The sequence below is a fragment of the Onthophagus taurus genome, chromosome 1, assembly GCF_036711975.1.
Source record: "Onthophagus taurus isolate NC chromosome 1, IU_Otau_3.0, whole genome shotgun sequence".
Lineage (NCBI taxonomy): Eukaryota > Metazoa > Arthropoda > Insecta > Coleoptera > Scarabaeidae > Onthophagus > Onthophagus taurus.
Genome location: NC_091966.1, coordinates 28,706,639 through 28,728,916, shown reverse-complemented (window position 1 = coordinate 28,728,916; position 22,278 = coordinate 28,706,639). Strand labels below are relative to the sequence as shown.

General features: G+C 32.7%; 1 protein-coding gene across 9 annotated transcripts in view; it reads left to right on the top strand.

Annotated features, from left to right (window-relative positions):
* The window catches only part of LOC111413454 (paired box protein shaven), a 155,755-nt gene that overhangs the window by 80,503 nt on the left and 52,974 nt on the right, over positions 1-22,278 (top strand). The window contains exon 1 of one of the 9 annotated variants that reach the window (XM_071199223.1): positions 17,781-18,129. The exons of the other annotated variants lie outside the window; for them this stretch is intronic. Within the exon in view, the coding sequence (XP_071055324.1) occupies positions 18,075-18,129 (55 nt within the window). The 5' untranslated portion in view covers positions 17,781-18,074. Of the gene's footprint in view, positions 1-17,780; positions 18,130-22,278 lie in introns of those variants that run through there. 9 annotated transcript variants of the gene reach the window in all.

The window sequence follows — 22,278 nt, the reverse complement described above, 5'->3', positions numbered from 1 at the left end:
GACTGATATTTCAAGGATTTCAAGGCTTCCTAGAATACTAATAAACAGAAAAATGTAAGGAGTGAACTGAAAGGAACACCGCGGAAAAGATGGGAGAAGATGGTTGATATTGATAGACTGAGAGAAATGGATTGTACTATGCACTAAAAGTATACTATAAGGTAATATAATATTTAATATGTTAGTGACAGCGAGACGAGATTGTACTGAAGCATATAAATATAATGAATATAATACAATGAAATGCTGCATGTATAATATTTTTTCTATAATACGATTTATGATACGTACAATCTATTTCTCTCAGTGTATACAGAAAATGCTGGGATGCAGGAAATGGAAGAGAGAAGCAAAAGACAGACTTTGAACAATTCACCTCTCAGCATACTCTCTTCACTTGCATCTAACCTCACGTGTAATTCATAAGAAAAGTTTTAAAGTTTCTATTCTGTTAAAGATATGATATTAGAAATCTCAGACTACCCCCGACCAAAACTAAACCGAATAATTTTCGAGATATTTTACTTGATAAATTTTCGCATCGAAGTACGATATATGTAAGTACGCTAATACTTGAAATAGATGTGATCAAGTATTAAGTTACAATTACTGTCAAAAAAGAAGTGATGTTTTAGTGAATTTTTAAAAAAATACAATTAATCAAATCCTTCTTTATACCTACTTTTGAACTTACTTATATATTTTTCTTTCTCAGAATATCTTAAAGACAACAACTGTAAAGTCACGTCTTGAATATTTTACCATTATCTTGTAAAAGGATCTAAATGAGGAAGTTTTTTCCTATTACCAATTATAATAACGACAATTCTGGATTAGTGCCTAGTGTACATCCTCTTGGCATCATCGGAATCATCTTCAACTTCTGAGGAACTCGATTTATATATTCGAGTGCTTCCCAGAACCAAATTTAATCTTGACTTTTTACGTCTCAGCACTTCATTTCTTCCACCATAACCCTTCATACACAAACATTCAGTAAGAAGGTCATTATTATCTTGATTTGAATCCAGAAATCCATTAATTAAATTTCATTTTATCGGGCGTAGTCCATCCTCTAGTATCCCTTTATTAGTGTTGGTTACTACCTAGTCTATTTTATAAAGTAACATAGTCTTTCCCAACAAGACTCAACATGAAATCTTCCTTTTTTGAATGTGTTATAACGTTGTACATAAGTATAAGTAGCAGTAGAATCCCATCAGCAGATCCGCACATCATTATTGTGATTGACCTTTTTGTATGGGTGACAATACTTTTTACATATTTCAGCGTACCCAAGTTTTTTCTTATTGTTTGTAGTGTTATCTATATCACCGACTTGGATGAAAGTATTTAAGAATTAAAAGACTTATACTGTGGTGATTATATATTTGTTTTATCTTTACCGGTTTCGGCACATTGCTGTCTTCAGAAGAACCCTACAAAATAATGTGTTTGTTTTTTAGGATTTTTTGTGTTGATTTATAATGTTTCGATTTGTAAGACCTATTGAATAAGATTTGATATTCATTTCTTAAATTATTATATTACTCTTTATCGAACATTTTGTAAGACATTGATTTTAAAAGAGACCCAGAGCACAATCAAATTTTATCTCGCGATACAGTTCGTTTCATATGTTATAAAAAACAGATGTAAATATTGAAACCATGCTAAGAAATATGCAACCTAAAGCTTCCACTCCAACTCTTCTGTAATTTTGAAACTCGCACCAGCGTACGGTATCTACCCAGTATGTTAATACTGGATAGGTTGTATGCTAACAACAACAACTCGATACCTGTACCTGCAGCTACAAGTGCTCAATGTGAAACCATTATGAAAAAATTTCGTAGAAATCGATTGTTATCTGGAAAGTGCTTAATTAATGTTATTGTCGCAGATTATGCAGAATCAATAAGTACAAGAGTGTGAATACAGAATTTAAAGTTCTGTCTTTAAGAAAGTAATGGAAAAGATTAATAATTAGTGCATGTTGAATGATCTTGCCAAGAATTTGAAGTTTCATAAATTTGATACAAGTCTTGATTACGAAGTAACAACACTCAAAATACACTAATTTATTCAATTCTGACGATAATAATTACCATACAAGATACTTTCAATTCAGTTTATCGAACTTGCTGTCTAAAGTAACTAAAAACATGGAAAGTAACGTATCACGACTGAGCATAAATTACATTAGCGCAGGCCATTACGGGATCATAAGAAGCTACCTTCAAAACGGCCTTTAAATTTCCATGTTGAGCGGATAAGAGCAGTGAAGACAAGTATATCGCCGCTAGAGGCCGCGATTAGATATTAAGATAGCGGCCATGGGCGGCATATGCCTATTAAACGCGCCAAGATACAAACGGATAAGAAGGCGCGGAGACAAAACGGATTTCAGTAATAAAACTATTAGAAGCCGTTAGGCCGTCACGTCCGATTTAAATTAACGCGAACAACTTCAGCAACGACCCGAAGAACGTGACGATTTGTAGTCGTCGGCTCTGATTTCGCCATCATCGTATCGCGTTTATGCCGAACCTCACTGGCTCGCACCTACCGTATTATACTGGTTTGTGGTCGTAAACTGGCGCATGAAGGATAAAGTAAGACGTAACATATGCCGTAATGATGCGGACGCTGAAAAAATCGCCGTAATTAATTGTGCTTTTAGGGATAATTTAATTCAATTCACCTGCCGACATGGCAATAGATGTTGCGTCAAAGCGCCATAGGAATGTGGACGGCTTTAGAACCACATTTATTTTAATTACTACTTGTGCTTTATTCGCCTTTAGATATTTTACACCATTTTTGATCTTTTAAGTTGTTTACAAAAAAAATCCAACTCTTAAGTTATTTTTTATTTCTAACAATACTACTTAATGTGAATCAATTAGAATTTAAATAGAATCTCATTTGATGATGGCAACAAACGCTATTGACGTCATCACCGACTTCCGGATGGACGATTTCATCGTCGACAATCCGTTTTCACGGCCGCTAAGGCACAATTAAGCGAAGTCGGAATTTTATTATTAATTAATTTAGCCGCTGTTTTGCTCTTTTCTTCTTTTACCATCCTGCCGTCAGAGGGGTACTAATTTCGCCCGCACTTCTTTTGTGTTTCGCTAGTGAATCACCGCGTTATATAAACGGCCGACACTTACGGCCCGACGATTGTTTCCAACCGGCAGCAATTGTTTTCCATGAGAACCGAAACGCGAGGATGTAAGGTTGCGGCCTAAGGTTACACTTGATTTTACATCGCCGCGACAAGGTCCCCGCATAATAACCCTAACCGCGATTGCGATCGCTCAGGAGAGAAGCGGCAAAACAGGATGCAAATGCCAGATCCGTCTAATGTTTTCACATTTCGACATAAAAAAAGATGAATTAGTCTTTTTAATTACCATAAAATTATATTAATTTTATTATTAAAAATATATATTTTTTCCTTTCCCATAAATAATGTCAATTATGATGATGTAGTATTTAGAAAGTTTTCTTGTTGTCTTCAGTGTTCATATCTGTTACAGTATCGTTTTTGTAATTGTAGGTGTATTTCACCGAACTGTTTCGCTTTCTAGTCGATTTGCTTTGACCTCTGACACGACGCTAATGCCTACGTAACTCTTTCACGCAATCTCGAACAAAGAAAAATTAACTGTGTCGATTATCTTACTTCTACAATAAATTTTTTAAATACAATTAGGAGTACATTTATTCCATTCTTACAAAAATTCCTCCATTCCAAACATTTCTTTCAATCAATTCTAATAGTTTATCGAAGTCTACGTTAATGTGTCGGCACCCGATTAATAGAAAGAGAGGTACCCATCAATAAAATTTCTAATGAAGTTATTGAAAGGATCATGAAGCAAATTAATAGGTATGCTATGTATGAAAGTCATTATTCTCGAGAAAGGTTTACTAAGAAGTATCGGAGATGGCTTAAATAATACAAAAATATACGGATTGTATTACGAAGAACTTAGAAAGGAAGGTCAAAAACTAACGATGGTATGGCTTTTTGGAAAAATATTGAATGAATAATAAAAAAATTACAGGAAATTTTACAAATCTTCAAAAATTTCCGACAAATCATTTGGATATGTTTAAAAAGACTCCTTGGAATTCTCCTTGAAGTGCTTTGACAATATCTTAGAAATCTCATAGAAAATAAATTCTAGAAATCGACAAACATCCGTAGTTTTCTTGGAAGTTCATTGGATTTGTATGGTATTGCTGAGAAATCACTTAAAGGAATTGAAAATATCCTAGAAATTCTATATGTTTTTCAGTCCATTTATTTATTCAGATGGTATAACAATGAGAACTTGAAAATTTTCTAGAAAATATTGAAGACCTACTTCCTAGACGTTTTGTCATTATTAATGAAATTATCAAAAAATGTGCAATGCGTTTTGTATTTTGCAGACTGTCCTATGTCTCACCACGATGCCGACCTTTGAAAACCCACAAATTCTGTGAACAATCTTGGAAACTCTCCGGATATGTTAAGAAATCTTGAAAATTCTTTAGAAATTCGAGGTAATTTTCTGAATTACTAATTCTTTCCAAATAAATTCCAAAAGTACCTAAAAATCGAGTGAGTCACAGAGACCACAAATGCTAAACTTGCTTGCAATTTGCTGGAAGTTCTTGAAAAACCTCAGAAAATTGTAAAAAAAACCTTAAAAATTGAAGATTTTTTAAACATCTCTGATAACATCTTTAACAATGTTTATTAAATGGTTGTTCGGTTGAGAATTGATAGTTGAACTGCTGTTAGCATTTTTTGAGATTAAATAGTAATGTAGAATGACTTGTATAGAAATATTACATCTCTGCTTGGTGGCTTGGTCTTGCTTCTGGTTTGATGATTACCCATTAAGGTTATACTGATTATTTTCTCTGATAGTATTTCCTAGTATTCCTGGAATCCATTGGGATTACGGAGAAATTTCTAATTCTTTTGTATTATTCTTATTGGTTAGGACTCTTGTTGCTTTTACTGGATGTTAATATTACAATGTTTGTACTGAGGGAAACTAGCTGTGACATATAGAGTCTGCTTCAAATGTGTATCAAATGTTAGAACATCATCAACAATTGTCTAATTTAGTAATGCTGGAAGTTGATTCTTGCTCGGTGACACCGTGGTTTTGACCACAAATAATTTTTGAAAGAATAAGACATTGTGTGTGATTATTTTGGAAGGCGATTAGTCCATCTTGTTTACATTTAACAATATTAATCCAGCAATGGATTCCTTGTTGGTTGACTTTATCCGAACGCACTGGTTGTACACTACGATTACGTTAAATGGTTGATTGGCGAGACTATATTACTATTCCGTTTACCTTGATAAAAGTACTGCTTTGTCTGAGCTGTTGGTGCAGTGCAGCTTTCTGTAACTTAATTGCTAACTTATACAATTGCATTTTTAAGTTTCTCATATCTTGTTTATTTTTACATATTTTAACTTGTTGGTATCATCACACAAAATGCTGCCTCTTCCATCATCATCTAATCTCTCACAAATTCATGGAAATGTTTTCCGGAAATTCTTGAAAAAAAAACTATATAATCTATCAAATTCTCTGAAAAATTTGAAAATTTACCTGAAAATATCCTAAAATCTCAGAATATGTAAAATAAATTTCCATGCTTGGGGTTTCTTGATCATTCTCTGAAAATATTTTAAATATTCTGAAAAACCTTGAAAATTCTTTAGAAATTGTAGGAAGTTTTTTAAATTTACGTTTGATATACGTATAAAATAAATAATATAAATAATGATATAATACGTCTTTGAACGCCTCTGATAATCCCATATTTAAAGATCAATTTGTCGTTCCATTTGCAAGACAATGACACATGTAATTTGTGTGATTATTTTAATGTAAAGCTTTTCTCATCTCTTTTTCATTAGATGAGTAATAGGCCGTTACAAAGACTAAGATGTATGTTTTCATGGCGTAAATAATAGTGATATCTATTATTCATCATTATGAGTATAAAAACAAAAAGAATGTGCTTTAGGTATTAACAAAACTCAACTTGTAATAATGGCCGAACTTTAAAAGTTCCCACACCGTTTATGAAAAATTCTGAAAGCTTTTATATTTCAAAAACATTACAATAAAAGTACTTGGAAAATGGTGTGAGATGAAATCAAAGCTAGAGGTAGTAGCAAAATAATGTATTTAAAAAAAATTAAGATTCTTCTTGATTAAGATTCATTACCATTTTGTATATAATAATGACATATCCCCGAGGATGGTGATTTATATATACCGAAATCAAATGCACTTTTATTATATACATATATCAACACTTGGGACAACTTATACGCGTAGCAAGTATTTCATAGCCTTCAGGTGATTTTATAAATCATGTAGTTTCCTTGCGAGGCCACACTCACACGGAAGTGATCTTTATTTATGTGATAACAGAATAAGAATATCATTTGAAATTTAAAGTTATGAATTAAATATTGAAAAAACAATACAAATCTAGAACAACTTTAAATATTTGTGTGTCAGAAACTAAATGTAAGTTCTAAAGATGGTGTTGCCATAAAAAAGTAGACACTTTTCTTTATAAATTGCAATTAGGCATTTTAAAAGACATTGAAAGTCATTTGATAATCCTGAATATTCTTGGACAATCCTTTGAAAAGTTTAGACATTAGTCTCCCTCAAATATCTCAAAAACTAATGAAGATCATTTCAAACTCTAACTTTTCTTAAAGATATTTCAATTAAATATAGTTTACTTTCAACCTGAATTCAATATTATATAACTTATTTCCTGAATTAAAAAAGGAATTAAAGCTCAACAATAATTTTTGTACAAACATTATATAAAAATGTATAATTAAAACGCCGTTAACACAAACACCAACAACACATCCCATAAATAAACATAAGACAATTACATAGTTCAGGAAAGTGTGAAAAAGAGAAACCCAGTTTAGAGACGACCGCCGCTTGGTACGAAGAACCAATTGCGATCCAGTTACTATGGAAAAGGAAAAAAACTTGGCAAGGAAATAAGACTTAGGAACATCGCCTCTAATTATTATTAAATGGGCGAGTTTGCGTAATTTTATGCTCTTCTGCGTTCGTTCATTCGCTCACTCGTTCGCTCCAAACACCGGTAACAACGGTAACAACAACATGAACACCACCCGACAAACAACCGGATTTCGTGATATATAGAAAAACCGTGCTTAGTACTTTCTAGATTTATCATATTGATAGTGTTACAGCGACGTTATTAGCACACGTGAAAGAAGAAGGCACACTCCGGTGGTTAGTATAATTAATTATTAAGATCGGGACGCGGATAATCCGCGATGTTTTAATATACATATTTGAATTTTTCTTTATTTTAATGGAAACGGGAATTTGAAACGGTGAACGGATTTCGTAGAAACCTAATGGGAAAATAGAAAGGTTCCTGTATACGTGTTTGTTCCCTTCGAACGAACAGGCGCCGGTTCTGACAGTTGATAATAGAGAGCAGCACGCGCTTTGTACATCCTGTTTCAACAAGTGCTTATTAAAATCTTATTCAAAAACAAAATTTACAGTAAATAATTAAGTTATTACCATATAAATTAAATTAATTAATTTATTATATAAATCAGAAATGCGTAAAATAATAAAGTTCAAAATAAAATTTCCTACTTGTAATTAGACATAGAAAATAAATCACGTCAACTTAAATATTTTTCAGCATCTTGAAAATGATCACCAAATGTGAGATTCTTAGGAATTTGTTAGAATCGCATTTTCTCCATGAAATACTACCGAGACTCTCTCAGATGGATGCGTGTGGTCTCCACGGTCCTTAGTTTAAAGCCTCTCTGTGCCAAGAACCAACGGTGTGTGACCTATATTTGTCGGCGACCGTTCGAACAAATTTAACATCACCCCCATCGGATCGCGCGGTGTTTTACTGATCCGTCGAGCTTTATTAGTTGTCCTTTTCCCGCTTTACGATCCTTGCCGATTAATTTAACGGCCGTCACAGGTGGCTTTCTATATACACCGTATAAGATCTTGAACGTTAACAGACACCTCGTTAACGAAGAACGTCGATTTACTTTTTTCTCGTTTATAAATCGACAAAGCTCGTTATAGTTTCATCTTTAGTACATTTAACTGGAAATGTCAAGTGTGTTTGGCTAATTGGTTCGTACATCATACACGGAATCACTTCCTATGGGCAATAAATAAATGCTTTTGTTATCTAATGACGTCCTGGATTAAAGAAAACCACATTACCTGTTTCCTATTTACGTTTATCGCATTGTCACATAGAATTTGTGATTATTTAGGAGATAAAGAAACGATAAATGTAATACTTATCTCTTATATTCTAAGTTACAGCAAATTGGTTACATTAGTGTCACACCTTGTGCCCAACAGGTAAGCTTTAGATTGAATTCTATTAATTTTATTTGAATTAGGTACAAGGTATTTTAACGAGTTATTCCACTCGGGTATTTACATTAATCTTTAACTTTTATCTAAGTCATTGAATTAGTGTAATGTGATTAAACTGAAAAATATTTAGATATAAGTTTATGTAAGCTCACATAAACAATTTTTTCTGTTATTTTTGAAAGATAATCTTATTAGTCATTAAATCGAGATTAATCAACAAGTTATTTCCATAATTTCCTCTTAATCCAAAAATGATTATTGCAGTTAAAAGATAATGTAAAAAAATTGTCTGTACAGTAACAAAATAATGAATGTAATTTTTGTCCTCTCTCTTCAGTTCTTTAGACGCAATCGCGACCAACCTAAATCCTGATACAGTCATTACGCATAACTATACCTCGTCCTCGAATCATTATGTTAAACCAGTCATTTTGATCACAAGATGTGCAGTAACGAAAAGACGTCCGCGATGCCGACAACTATGTTGGTCCACTGGCCACCTCTGGCACAATATATCATCCGCTGACGTGTCGTAATAGTATGATAATATGTACATACCTCGGGACAGGCAATTTTTACTAAGCAGATTACAATATCAATCTCTTTCCCGGGACCCGTCGCGCGGCCCTCTTTTTTCACCTCCTTCGGGATCTTTCTCTCACTTCCTCCCTTGTTCGTTCTCTCGTTGAATATCCAGAAACGAACCCACGCATAGCGGGAGAAATAAGGGAGGAAGAAGAGAGACGAACGATACAATTCCTTATGGAAATTAAAGATAATGCGTCGAATAGCGCGGTTTTTCGATTTGATAATGACGATGCCGCGGTAAAAATCGTTTATTATTGCCGCAATGACGTGGATGATTTTTCAAAGGGATGAAGATGTGCATCCGAATGAAAATAATGAAGTTGGAAGAGGGGATTTGCAAACCATGGGTGGTAAATTGAGGATTTCCCGATATAATTTGATACATTAAGATGGAGTGTAGCGAAAAAAGAGAATTTATTATTATTAGACGCTCACTAACTTTGATAATTAACCAAGAAATAAAAGGCAATTGCTGATTTTAATGATCCGTTAAATTCTCTTTTAATATTACTTTGTGAAAGATATGTAGAAGTATGAATTTGGTGTATCCCCAAATTGTTTTGAATTATAAAAATGTGTTCTCTTCGAGATTTAGTATGAATATAGGACCAATGTTAATAAAACAAACAAAAATTAAATCGATATCTTTACTTTATTTAAAATAGGAAATGAGACATTCTGATGAATTTGGGATAAGACAGTAAGCACTACGAGCTTTTATGGAATTGGTGTATTCACATAGTTTATTAAACAAAAGGGTATATTTGAAAAAAGTTGATGCTTTAAAGTCTCAGTCGAAATGTTTAATTGTAATTGTTATTTATTCTTCTTAACATCGTGAGTAATGGATATGAGGTCAAATTATTTTCTTTGTCTTTCTACATGTTTCGAGGAATCTGAGCCCTTATCATCAGGAAGAAATCGTCTATTTTTATGAATAAATTTCCACCTTGTTCCGTTTTTTTCATTTGTTGTTACTGATGTTTATCGATTATTTATAAATTTCTTTAATTTTTCGTTGTTGTGGCGTGTTCATTGTTTAAAATGTTTAATGTTTAACTTATACATTTCATTCAATTACTTTCAGTAAGCGATGTTGTAATCTACAATTACTCTATATGGACAATATATTTTAAAGTTCTATGCACAACAATAATTCTCCATAGTTCATATTCAGTTGCAACTTTTTTGTTGATGTTGGACTTCCTGTTATGACTGAAGTTTAGATGATGTTTTATTTATTGGATTGAAGTAGGTAGGATTGATATTAAATTTTCTTTAAAAATGAGGTTTTTGATGAAGTATAATGGATTAAATTTGAAGTAGAAACTAAGTTTTTTTATTAAATATTGAAATTTTAATGATGTTTTGTTTATTAGATTGAAGTTAGTTTATGTTGCTTGGGTTGATATTAAATTTCCTATTAGAAATGGAGGTTTTGAAAGAAATGAACTTAACGATTGATGTTATTTGGTTTGTTAGGTTAAATTTATTTGGGTTGATATTAAATTTATTGTTAGATAACAAGGTTTTGATGAAGTTTAAGAGATTGGATTTGAAATTAAATTTTGGATTAAAATTAGTTATTGCGAAATTTTACTTGTTACATTGATGATAGTTGAAGTTTGTTAGGTTGCTACAGTTTGTTAAATTTCCTGATAAAAATGCAGATTTCGGTGAAGTTGATGGTTTAAATTTGAAGTTGACATTTAGTTTAGATGATATTTTAATTGATGGAAGTTTATAGGGTTGATATTAAATTTCCTTCAAAAAATGAACTTTTTAATGAAATTTAATACACAAAATTTCAAGTAGAAACTAAGTTTTTGGTTAAAAGTTGAAGTTTAAATGTTTGGGTTAATGTTATGCCTTGTGATAACTTTAAACGTGGATTTATGTACAGTGTGTTAATTAATTATTGTACCCGACGTCATCATTGCAAGTACGCAACCAATATCCATACTTGCAATGATGCCACAATTTCAATATAAGAAATTCTAAGAAAAGCACAATCCATCGTGTTCGTGCTTGTGGATAATTTAATTGATGCATATGTTCTTAAATTTAGGTTGCTTCAAATATGTGTAATTGTATGTCTTTTTTGCCTAAGTACACTTTCCTTCCACGTATTCTTGAAGATTCCTTAGAAAAATGTGTTACATTGCCAACACGCAGACTTGAAAAGACTACAACTCAGACGTGAGCTGTACAAACACTCATACTGAAAAATGTTAATGTAGAGGCATTTGAAATCATATCAAGATCATTATATGCTTTCCACTTTCTGATCAGTAATCCACCAGGTGGAAACTGGCAGTAATTCACTGGTCTTGCTTTGCACGCGAAGCAGCTAATAATACGTTTATTTTTCTTACAACGAAATTAGGTGTCGTCTTTAAATAAGTTTAGCATTTTAGCATTTCTGACGATGCCTTTAATTAATTATTTATTTGTATTCTTATGTGTAAATGACTCAACAAACATTTCGGATAGCTTTCACCACAAAGACACTTCAAAAACATAATTATATTTTATTCCACATCTGCATGTTGTGTGTACGACGAAATTGAAAAAGTTATGAAGTTTAAGACCACTACCCAACAAAGTAAAAACATACCATAACAATTGCAAGACAATATCAAACAATGAAAAGAGTAATTTATACTAACACAGGCTGTGATAGAGAAGATTCGAAAAAAGTACCTACAATTTTTAAGGAGAAAGTAAATAAATAAATATAAATAGCTTTGCTCAGTTGACGAGGCTTTCGATGCTTTTCCCATGGTGGCGCTGATAGCCGGGATATTAGGTATCAATTGAATGTCGAAGGGTGAATTCATGACGGAGAAGGGAAGTTTGCTGCCTAGTTTGCTAATAACACATTCGGTAAGTATTAATGACAAGATATTAAGCGTAAAGACGAAAACTACTAAGCATAGAGAAATCATCTATAATTATATGCTCTAGTCTTGATGAGTATACAATAATAGACATATTGGAACGAATTTAGAAGTTAATGCATTGATAACAAAAGAAAAGTAGTAAGCAGAACAATTATAACGGAGACATAGAATTAACAAAGTTTCTCCAAGATAATTGGAGTTTGTAATTAAATCGGAGGCCATTTTAAAAAGGTGGAAAAAAAAGTAGAATGAGACCGATTTCGGCAGAAATATATATTATTGCGGATGATGTACAATTTCAAACTGTAGAGTTTAAAATTAAGCAAAGCTGAATTGAAGCTAAATTTAAACTCAGCTGTATTCAAAGACGCAAATATGAAAACCTGCAGATATCTACTATCTCTATCTACGATCTCTATCAACCTTCGACTATCTCTATTGCTCCATTAACATTAAGAAATGTTAACGAAAGTAGTTCGCTTTTCTCACCTAATTATATTATATACCAAGAGCAAATGGAACAACAAATCTATTATTAACATCTACTGGAATCATTCTAGAAGAAACAGGTTATTCATTAAACACTAAAACATTTGTGATGATCTGTGTCTACTATACAAATCATATTATGTTATACAAATTTTATGTCATATGCTATATTACTCTTCATACAGCAATTGATTCAAAAGTTTGCTTAAATTAAGCATATAAATCAAAATCGACTTCGGTGATTTAATACTCTGATTGCAATTTCACTTTTCCAAAAAAAATTTTAAAATATTTCTTCTATCGATTTTAGTTTTTGAGTTGTATTTGATTATCTAGTGCAAATCATCCATTTTGAGATTTCAAAAGATCTAACTATACCTTGATCTGAAGTATGGCAACAGCTAGATTAGTATGCGAGTAGATTACTAATGGAGGATTTGTTATAATTCATTGTGAACATTTTTTCTGCATGATGATTTACTCCATCGATTTTAGTTTTTGAATTACAATCAATTGTACATATTAAAATTTTAACGATTTTAGCTTTCTACTAACAACATAGTCATAGACAGGTTTAAATTGGTTATAAACCATTTCTTTTTGGTTCTTTGTCAACAATTTTTATTGACAACTTTTTTATCGATCCATTTTGAGGTTTTATTAGAATTGCTTTCTATCTAAAGGGTAGTAACAGCTACATTAGTAATGGATAATTTATTCTTCATGGCAAGCATTTTTTGTCCATAATTCTTGAAGTCTTGAAGAAAATCACGATAGATCCTTTTTGAAACTATTCATCAAAATCGGAATTAACCTCTATAATTTACAAGTTCCAATATTCAATATTAGATGTATGTAGGTAAAAACGTTGTTGTCTCAGCTTCACTAATAACATGAAATAGCACCAACAGTGAAATAAACAAATTTAAATCAGATAACCAGCCAACCCATACTTTATTTTCTTACTCAGCAATACAACACCTATATTGCAGAATTTCACCGTTCAACGCTTTCCAATCATTTTGTGGTTTCTGACTGCAAACCTTTACCCTTTATACCGTTGATCAGCTCAACTGCATACGCAGGAACCGTTGACTGTATTAATTTGTTGTTCCTCGAGATATTCAACCCAGACCATAATCTACTGCAGGCAATTTAGACGGTGGATTTGCAAATAGCACGTAGAACATTTCCTGGGAGTTGATTTGGTAATCGAGTGATTTGTGACAAAAGTCAGATTTTAAATAAACTGCCGGGGAAGGGAGAATTTAGTACATTAAGAACAAGCACATTAAGAACAAGTCTTTAAGGATTTCGCCTCTACAGATTTGTGGGATTTAATCGCATTGGGTCCACTTTTGCTTGCGTATACATTTTCATTTTCTGACAATTTGGAGATAATCTCTGTACTCCCATCCATTGATATATTACAGAAAACTTTATATGGATCATTTTACATCAAACATGGTTTTAACCAAATTATTGATGAAAAGTCTTGTTGATCCTCTTGTTCAAAATTTGGCAATTTTTAATCACATTAAAGCTACTACGTTAATGTTACTGTTTTGTACAAGATACGTCCTTGTAGTCTAAATATTTTCTTTTATATATATATAGCATGTTTTAAAATGTTTCCTTATCGATAAAATGCCAGAAACAACTCGATAATCAATCATTGAAACTTCGTTAACCTGCTATATAGGTATTTGAACTATAATACTATTTTAAATTGGAGTGTATTAAGGTGGGTCGTTTGTTTTAGTTTTAATGTTTTTTTTAAAACGTTCCCCGTATAGTAGTAGCAACGTCCATATTTCGAAGGTCGTTTCATAGAGACCGGGATGCGGCGCCATTGTTCTATTTTGGGAGCTTTCGCCGTGGAACAGATTTATGACGGCAAAATATAAGCGCTAGACCGAGTTCACATGTGCGTAAAAAGCAATACTTCCACCGCGACAAACTATATAATACACTGTCACTTTTATTCGCATCCAACAGGCAACGGATTCTCCGAGAGAACGAAATTTATTGTCGACCATAATTCATAAGTGTTTAAAATTTTTGCTTTCACGAAAAGTTATTATCAAAATTAAATATTTCTTTGGAAATTAACTCTGAGATGATTTTATCGCTTAAAAAAAGTACCCGCGGCGGTATGACATTTAGACGGGAAAAGGGCAAGCGTATGAATTTATGAGTCAACCGGTTCGCCAACCGTGACGAATAAATGTAAAATCGAGATTGTGCCCATTGTGAGTTCGCCTTCTAAAATGTATACCGTCGCCGTGATACTCAACTATAAAATTGCACAGGGTGAATTTTTAGGGGGTTGAGATCTACACCCCTCTTACCGTATACGGTATTATTTTCTATTAAACACCTCTTCGTACACAAAAAAGTATCGTATCGTTTTTGTCACGCTGCATTTAACTCGGAACATCATTTTTTGTATTTCGAAGATTTATTAAAATCATATAAATTTGAATGAATAAAAACGTCTTTTTAAAGTATTATAGTGATTTTTTAAGTTTGGTTTCTTGGACGTCACGAACAGGTGAGTTAAGAAGAGAGATTCGTGTGCATTCGTTCTGGATGTTGCTCCCATTGATAGCCGATACGGCGGCTCGTAATTGACACCAAGGTATCGAATACTGGGAATGCTTGAATCGGTCCATTCACAAATAAGCTTGAGATTTTCTTGTTGTCATCGTCTTCCGCAGATACGGCTACAATCAGGAAGTCTTTTCCTGAAATTATTAAATTGTTACAATATTATTTCAGTTTGATAGGGGGGCGGATGAGGTGTGCTGGTGGTTCGGTTTAATACGTCCGAATGTATTATTGTGATTGTCGCATTATACACCGAAGTGGATTTACTGTCACTCCTGTCTCATGCTTCACCGACCACCGTAATATTGCAGAGACCTCCGTAAGCGCAGACGGGGGATGGTTCTTTGTGTTATCCAATTTCTAAAGCGCAAAATGTCATCGCAATATTGTTGTTGATTTGAAATATTATTTAGGTCTCCCCTAATACCTTGAAGTATTATTTTTTTAATAACGATTGAATTTTTTATTTGTGTTCTTTTACGAATTGGTTGATTTTTTTGTGTTGAAAACGTTAATTAACAAGATTCAAATTTTCGATCCGTCCCGGGAACGAATGAACGACCTTTGTCCAATTTCTATTTACAAATCAGATTCATTGTCGACGGTCGCTCCTTGAATAGCCCCGGATTCCGGGAACCGTCGCGTTGGGAGGACAAGAAATTACAAGTCAAAAGTCGAATTCGGGGAATCTGCCTTTTGTGCTCTGTTTCTTGTTCTATTACCACTAGCTCTTCGTCGTTACTATTTGTATTGGAATACTTGTGGACCGTTGTGACAAGTGTCCGGTAGCTTAAATTCTAATCCAATTTAAAATGGATGTTTTTCCATATCTTGTTAAAATTGAATTTAGGAAAAAAAGGAGGTTTAGCGTTCTTTTTTGCTGTAAATACCTTGAATCTTTTTCTTGCGAGATATCTTTGTCTATCTAAATAAAGATATTTGTTTTATTTTAGAAATATGATATGCTTGTATTAAGTAGTGGGGAAATATTTTGCAATACCACTAGAACAGAGAACTTGACGTCAGTAACAAGTTCATCCCGTAGTCGTACCAACCGTAATTCCCGCTGCGAAATACGAAAATCGAATCAAGCGGTATAAAGCTTTTTTTTCTCATAAAAAAACATTCCCTCTCCGCAATATTTCGGGGCAGCAAACGAGCGACCCCCCGGGAGTGGGTGGTTGCGTTCGCGTTTTGTGCCGCGGCACCCGGTGTGTTGGCGAGCTTTATTCTTCTCGCGAAGATCAAAGCTCTGGGTACACTTTGTTTAATGCATGCATATATACTTTGCCACCGCCGGTCGGTGCTGGTGGTGGCTGCGGTGGTGTTGAGTTGGTCTGGGGGGCGCCTCGGTCGTTCGTTGGACGCCCCGGAACAGAGCTTTCAGTGAGTTAAATATTCATGGAAATTCTCTGCTGCTTACTTATCGCCGTGTGTAAGGGGGTTTTATGCTAAATACTGGTTGGTCGCTTAATTCCAATGGGGGTGCGGTTGATTCCGTTGGAAATTTCTCTTTGAATTGAAGAGGAAATGTCACAGCACTTCATATATGGTACGAATTTTTAATTTGTAGGTAAATATTACAACAATTTAAATAAATATGAATTTTAATTACACAAAATCATCAACAGCTACTTGCACAAAGATCAAGTCTAAAGATAAGAGCTTTGAGTTATTCTTTTACCATTAATCTAAACTATAATAAATCATAAATAATAAACCACATATATCTTTTTGGTCTTCATACTTAAGCACTTTATCGTACTCGTTAAAGTTTATAACGGAGTTTAACTCAAAGAAAATCTCAAAGGCATCTAACACTACAAAGCCAACTCACAAAACACTTAACCCACTAAAATTACCCATTCAATTATAACTTTATAATATACTAATAACGTTCTCTTAAATTTTGTTTACTTAACAAATTCTTGCATAAAGTTATTGATTCTTTTGTAAAATTTGTTTTAATTTTGTTCAAAACAAAACAAAAAAAAAACGGAAATGTTAAAAAAAAATATAAAAATTGTATGTGATTCTGTTTTATGCCTGCCAGGTCAAACGGGGTCGGTGGAATGTGAAGAATCACGACTCCCAACCTCTCCGGAGTTTGGATCAAAAGCGATTTCATGGCAGCGCTTGCGCGAAAATTCTAATATTAAACGGCCAATAGCGATGGTTTTGGGCGGAACATGTAGACGCTTGCGCCCTTCAAAATACACCCCTGAATACCATACTGCACCCTCTAAGTTCAACTATGAATTGAATTATCAAAAGATATCGCACCGTATTGTTTATGTAAAATAATAATTTTATATAAAATTTAAAAAAATGTATTCAAAGCAACTAATTTATTAATTCATCAATTAATGTTGAGTTGAATTTACTTATTTTATGATATAAATCCCATAAAAATAAAAGCTCAATATTTTCTTGTTTGTACAAATTGAACTTTGCGGTTTTTAAAGGTTACTTTGAGTACTTACACTAAATTTAAGGGTGAAAAAGCTTATGTATAATTCAAACGTGGATAGGTAGAGAGAGGTGTCGGTAGCAGAGCTTTATTACGGTCAGCTTAACTTCGCAACCGCTGTGACAATCCCGGTGGCTCCGCCCCTCGTCCCAAAAGCTTCATGTATCCCGATAGTTCCATTTACGACGCGCTCTGGGCAACTCGGCCGTCGAAAAGTGGCGTCCCGACGGCAAACGACGCCCGTTATCTAGTCAACACAATCTTCCCGCCACCAACTTCATTTCAAAAAAGTATCTATACAAACCTTAACGAAACATCAGCTTACATATCTGATTACTATAAGATGCGATAAGATTCATTACAAACAAAAAATTCTTAAATTTCCGTTAGATTCGTGACGTTTTTCTTTTATGTGATGTGTGAGAACCGCTTGTGTTATTGTGATCCCGTGTCGTCGGTGAATTTGCAACCAATCTGGATAATAACGTTGTCAAGAGAACGAAAAGTCTGATATTCCCATTTTCCGCGACCGAAAGGATTGCGATGGACCTTACTACGGCTTACCGCTACAATCAGAATATGATGGAATATTATACTTGTAAGATTATTGTTGATTGCTTATGTTATTCCATTTTAACATGGGTTACTAGCTAAATTCGTTTTGAAAGGTCTTGAATTAAATCTAACGATGATGATGCATGTGTTATCATAAAAACATTATTGTTATAAATTAGGTTCAGATTATTGTTGTGAATTTACAAGCAAGAATTTACAGATTACAATAATTTATTTTGTAAGTAGTCTTTCATTTCACTTTAAAATGAGCTTTTTGTTCAAAGCACTTCTCGGTCTGTAATAATTTATTGTCATTAAAGAGATGGAATGAAATGATTTCGCCGAAGTTTTGCTCAAGGTAGAATTTTTCAAACATTGAAGTATCACAAACAACAATGTTTAATCTTTTATATCTTGGTAGAGGAGAAAGATTTATAACAAATAGGATGTTTGAAATTGATCTACAACACACATTTCTTCAAAGTATTTTTATCTAGCAACACATTCATTACAGCTTAATTTATAATACTTGAATTTATTAAGTTAATGTTAGTTAACAGCTGCATCGCCAAAGTTTATTTCATCAGAATCAAAAGTGAAATTATTCACACTGTTGTTGAGGACATCTTCAATTTTGCCGATAGCTATACAAAATCAAAGATATGCGAAGTAATCCAATAAACTTTAATGTCAATGTGATCTGTGCAATATTGTAGGATGAAGAAATTGTTTGAACCTTATGTATTAATTGGTGTGATACACTATCTTTGTAATAATTCATCTGTGTAGGTATTGTATAAAATATCCTGTAGTATTTGCTGTATTTTCAAGAAATATAATATCTCCTGTTTATCAACTGCAAGTTCTACATTAGTAGCATCCTCACTAATATTTGGTTCAAAGTCTGTTTTAACTTACAAGTTTGAAGTCTTATTCAAGTTATCAAGTTAATCTCTCTTGTTCCTTTTTCTAATATTATTTAACCATCAATCAAGTTACTATTTAGTTATATGAGTTTCAAACTAGTCGGGTTCACAAACCAATTGATATACTTAACTTAGGAACAATGCTAATATATGTCACTGGCACACAACACCCACAACCTTTGCCAGACTAGTATCTATATTCCTAACATCGTTGTTAAATTTCGATATGGACGGTTTCTGAGATCATGCGTAAATAACGTAACTTTATAAACTTCAAACATTTATGTAGACGCTAGTATTGGGTTAGAATTGATTCAATAAATTCATTTAAAACAAATTTTGAAATTCTTCTATTTGATCTTCTAGATGTCTTGAATTAAAGAAGGTCTACATCATTAACTAATATTAATGTTTGTACAATAATACGATATTACTTAAGTCCTGCATTAATACTTAAATGCATAAATGTTAGCATTTTGTGTGTTGTTGGCATAATTTGAAATATTTTTACGTATTTCCACGTAGTGACAGTTATTAGTTTTTCATACTGTAAATGTATCTCCAGTGTAGTTCCCCAATGATTAGTTATTTTCTGACATGTACATGATACACAGCTCTTTCCTCATAAAGGCGTTTAAATGATTCCTAATACATGTGTATAAGTTGTATAATTATTCAACTGCAATAATAATACAAGTTTTTTACACGTATTCCTTCCATTACGTCTCATAAGTCTCGTATCGTTTTTGGGTTTAACACCATGAGTCGTCTTTGAATAACTTAAATATAAAGGATGTTACATGATTATGCAATGTTAATACTATACATACATCTGCTCCACTGTGGTACGTCTTATCTATGAATATATAACGAAGGGATCTTTGAACGTTTGTCGAGCAATTAAGAAATCTACGGTATTTCAGATTTTTCACAAATTTCTTCAAAGTATTTTTATCTAGCAACACATTCGTTGCAGCTTAATTTATAATACTTGAATTTATTAAGTTTATGTTAGTTAACAACATCGCGGTATTTTGCTCATCGTTAGTTTTGCATCGCTATCGTTTATTTCATCAGAATCAAAAGTAAAATTATTCACAATGTTTTTGAGGACATCTTCAATTTTGCCGATTGCTATACAAAATCAAAAGTATGCAAAGTAATCCAATAAGCTTTAATGTCAATGTGATCTGTGCAGTATTGTAGGATGAAGAAATTGTTTGAACCTTATGTATTAATTGGTGTGATACACTATCATTTGTAATAATTCATCTGTGTAGGGATTGTATAAAATATCCTGTACAGATGCTATATTTTCAATAAATATAATATCTCATGTTTGTCAACTGCAAATTCTACATTAGTAGCATCCTCACAAGAAAATGCTTTTCTTGAACTTTTCTAGTATTTCAAGGCTCCCCAAGTAGAGTTGGTTTTGGGTCTCATCTCGATTATGTTAAAACAGTTTTCATTTAAATTTGTTTTGTTAATTAACATGCTAAAAAACTAATCATACTCATGAAGAAAAGGTTTTAAACTCGTTACTAACGATACATTATATTATAAGTCAATATAAACAAACCAAATTTTATATCAAAGTGTCGTTTTAGTGGTAAATATGGATGGTACTGTTTGAAATTGCATGGATGTATTAATTAACGTGTTAACAGGTTTACCCTTTATAAAGAAATTTAATTAAACTCAACATTGAGTACATAAAGAGTGATAAAATAAGTGGTTCCCCGTCACACGCACAGTATGAACGTTAAATTTATCGGTTTTCTTATCGAGATCTTTGTTTCATAAATTCTACGTTACCTTCTCGTATCCCCAACGAATTTTTCTAGTTGTCTCCCTCATCATCTTTAGATCATGCTCACCTAGTACTTTGACCAAATCTTGTCCAAATTTTAACATTGATAATTCCTTTCTTGTACTGTTTTATAAAGTACCCACGGAAGTACCAAAAGATAACTCGAGCATACTTTATTAATAACACTTCAACAATTTCCAGACACAGAAGTATGATGCCATTGGGTCACTAAGGTCCTCTTCCTTTTTTGCTTTGTTACAATTAGTGCATTTCGGTTTTTGCAGATTATTTCCTCTTCTATCACATTTACATGTATCTCTATGTATGTCGACGCACTTTATTATTCTTATATTATTATTTTATTCTTCTCTATGTACTTTAGATTTTTTCATAAATAACACCAGTAGTACATCATTTTTTCTCGCCATCTTTAAAGTTTAAGTTTTTCAACAATTATATAACATACTCAATATGGGTTATTTGGTTACTTCGCCAATTAATACGTTGCGTCCAAGTGAAAGCATAGTCATAAAATTAACCAACACTTTATTTGAAAAAGACTTTATATAATCTGCCCGAGACCAGACTGGATGCTTGATTATCTCTTATTATATACAAAACTTATTTTTACTGTAATAATTTTAGAAATATGTCTCTCAACATTTTTATTTCGCACTTACAAATTTATTGTGTTAGATAAGGTTATGTGTTCGAATTATATATTACTTGCATGTATAATGACTAAATAATTAAGAATTTCTTCAAAAGTAGTATCTTTCAATTTAGCAATCTTAGTATTTTTGGAATTTATACCATCTTTTGAAGTGGTGATTTACTGGTTTTATTTACAGTTTAGTCCAGAATATTATCTGCCACAAAAACCCGCAAACATGTAAAGCTGAATTAATTTATTTTCTATCTATATTAACTTCTAGCTGATTTAAAAAAAAATATTGGTGTCTCGGTATTGTTCTTCATTCCTACCTTCCTTCATTTGGTATTCCATCTAAAGCACTATATTCAAGTTCACTGCCTCATCACTAACTAATTGCTAATTTTACCAGGAGTGATACTAATTGATACTAAGTTTTCATCCTTGTCAATAGTTATCTTAGTGTCTTGGTAGCAAGACTAGTAAAGATATATCATTTAATACTTTTTTCCATAATAAAATTGAAGCCAATTATTATTTGATTCTCTAGTAACTTATTGTCAGTGTTAGTCCGACCCGCGTGCTTGCAACAAAAAGAAGTCCAATAGGATATTCTTATACTTGGATAACTGTGCGGCTGTTGCTTCTGACACTTCATGTAAACATATTAACACAAAACCGCAAACAGCTACAATCCTGCAATAAAATTGTTCATTACTGACTAATTGTTACTTATTATTTATAATGTTAGTATTTGTTTTCTTGCCGCGTTCGGTGTAAACTGTGAGGAATACTTCATTA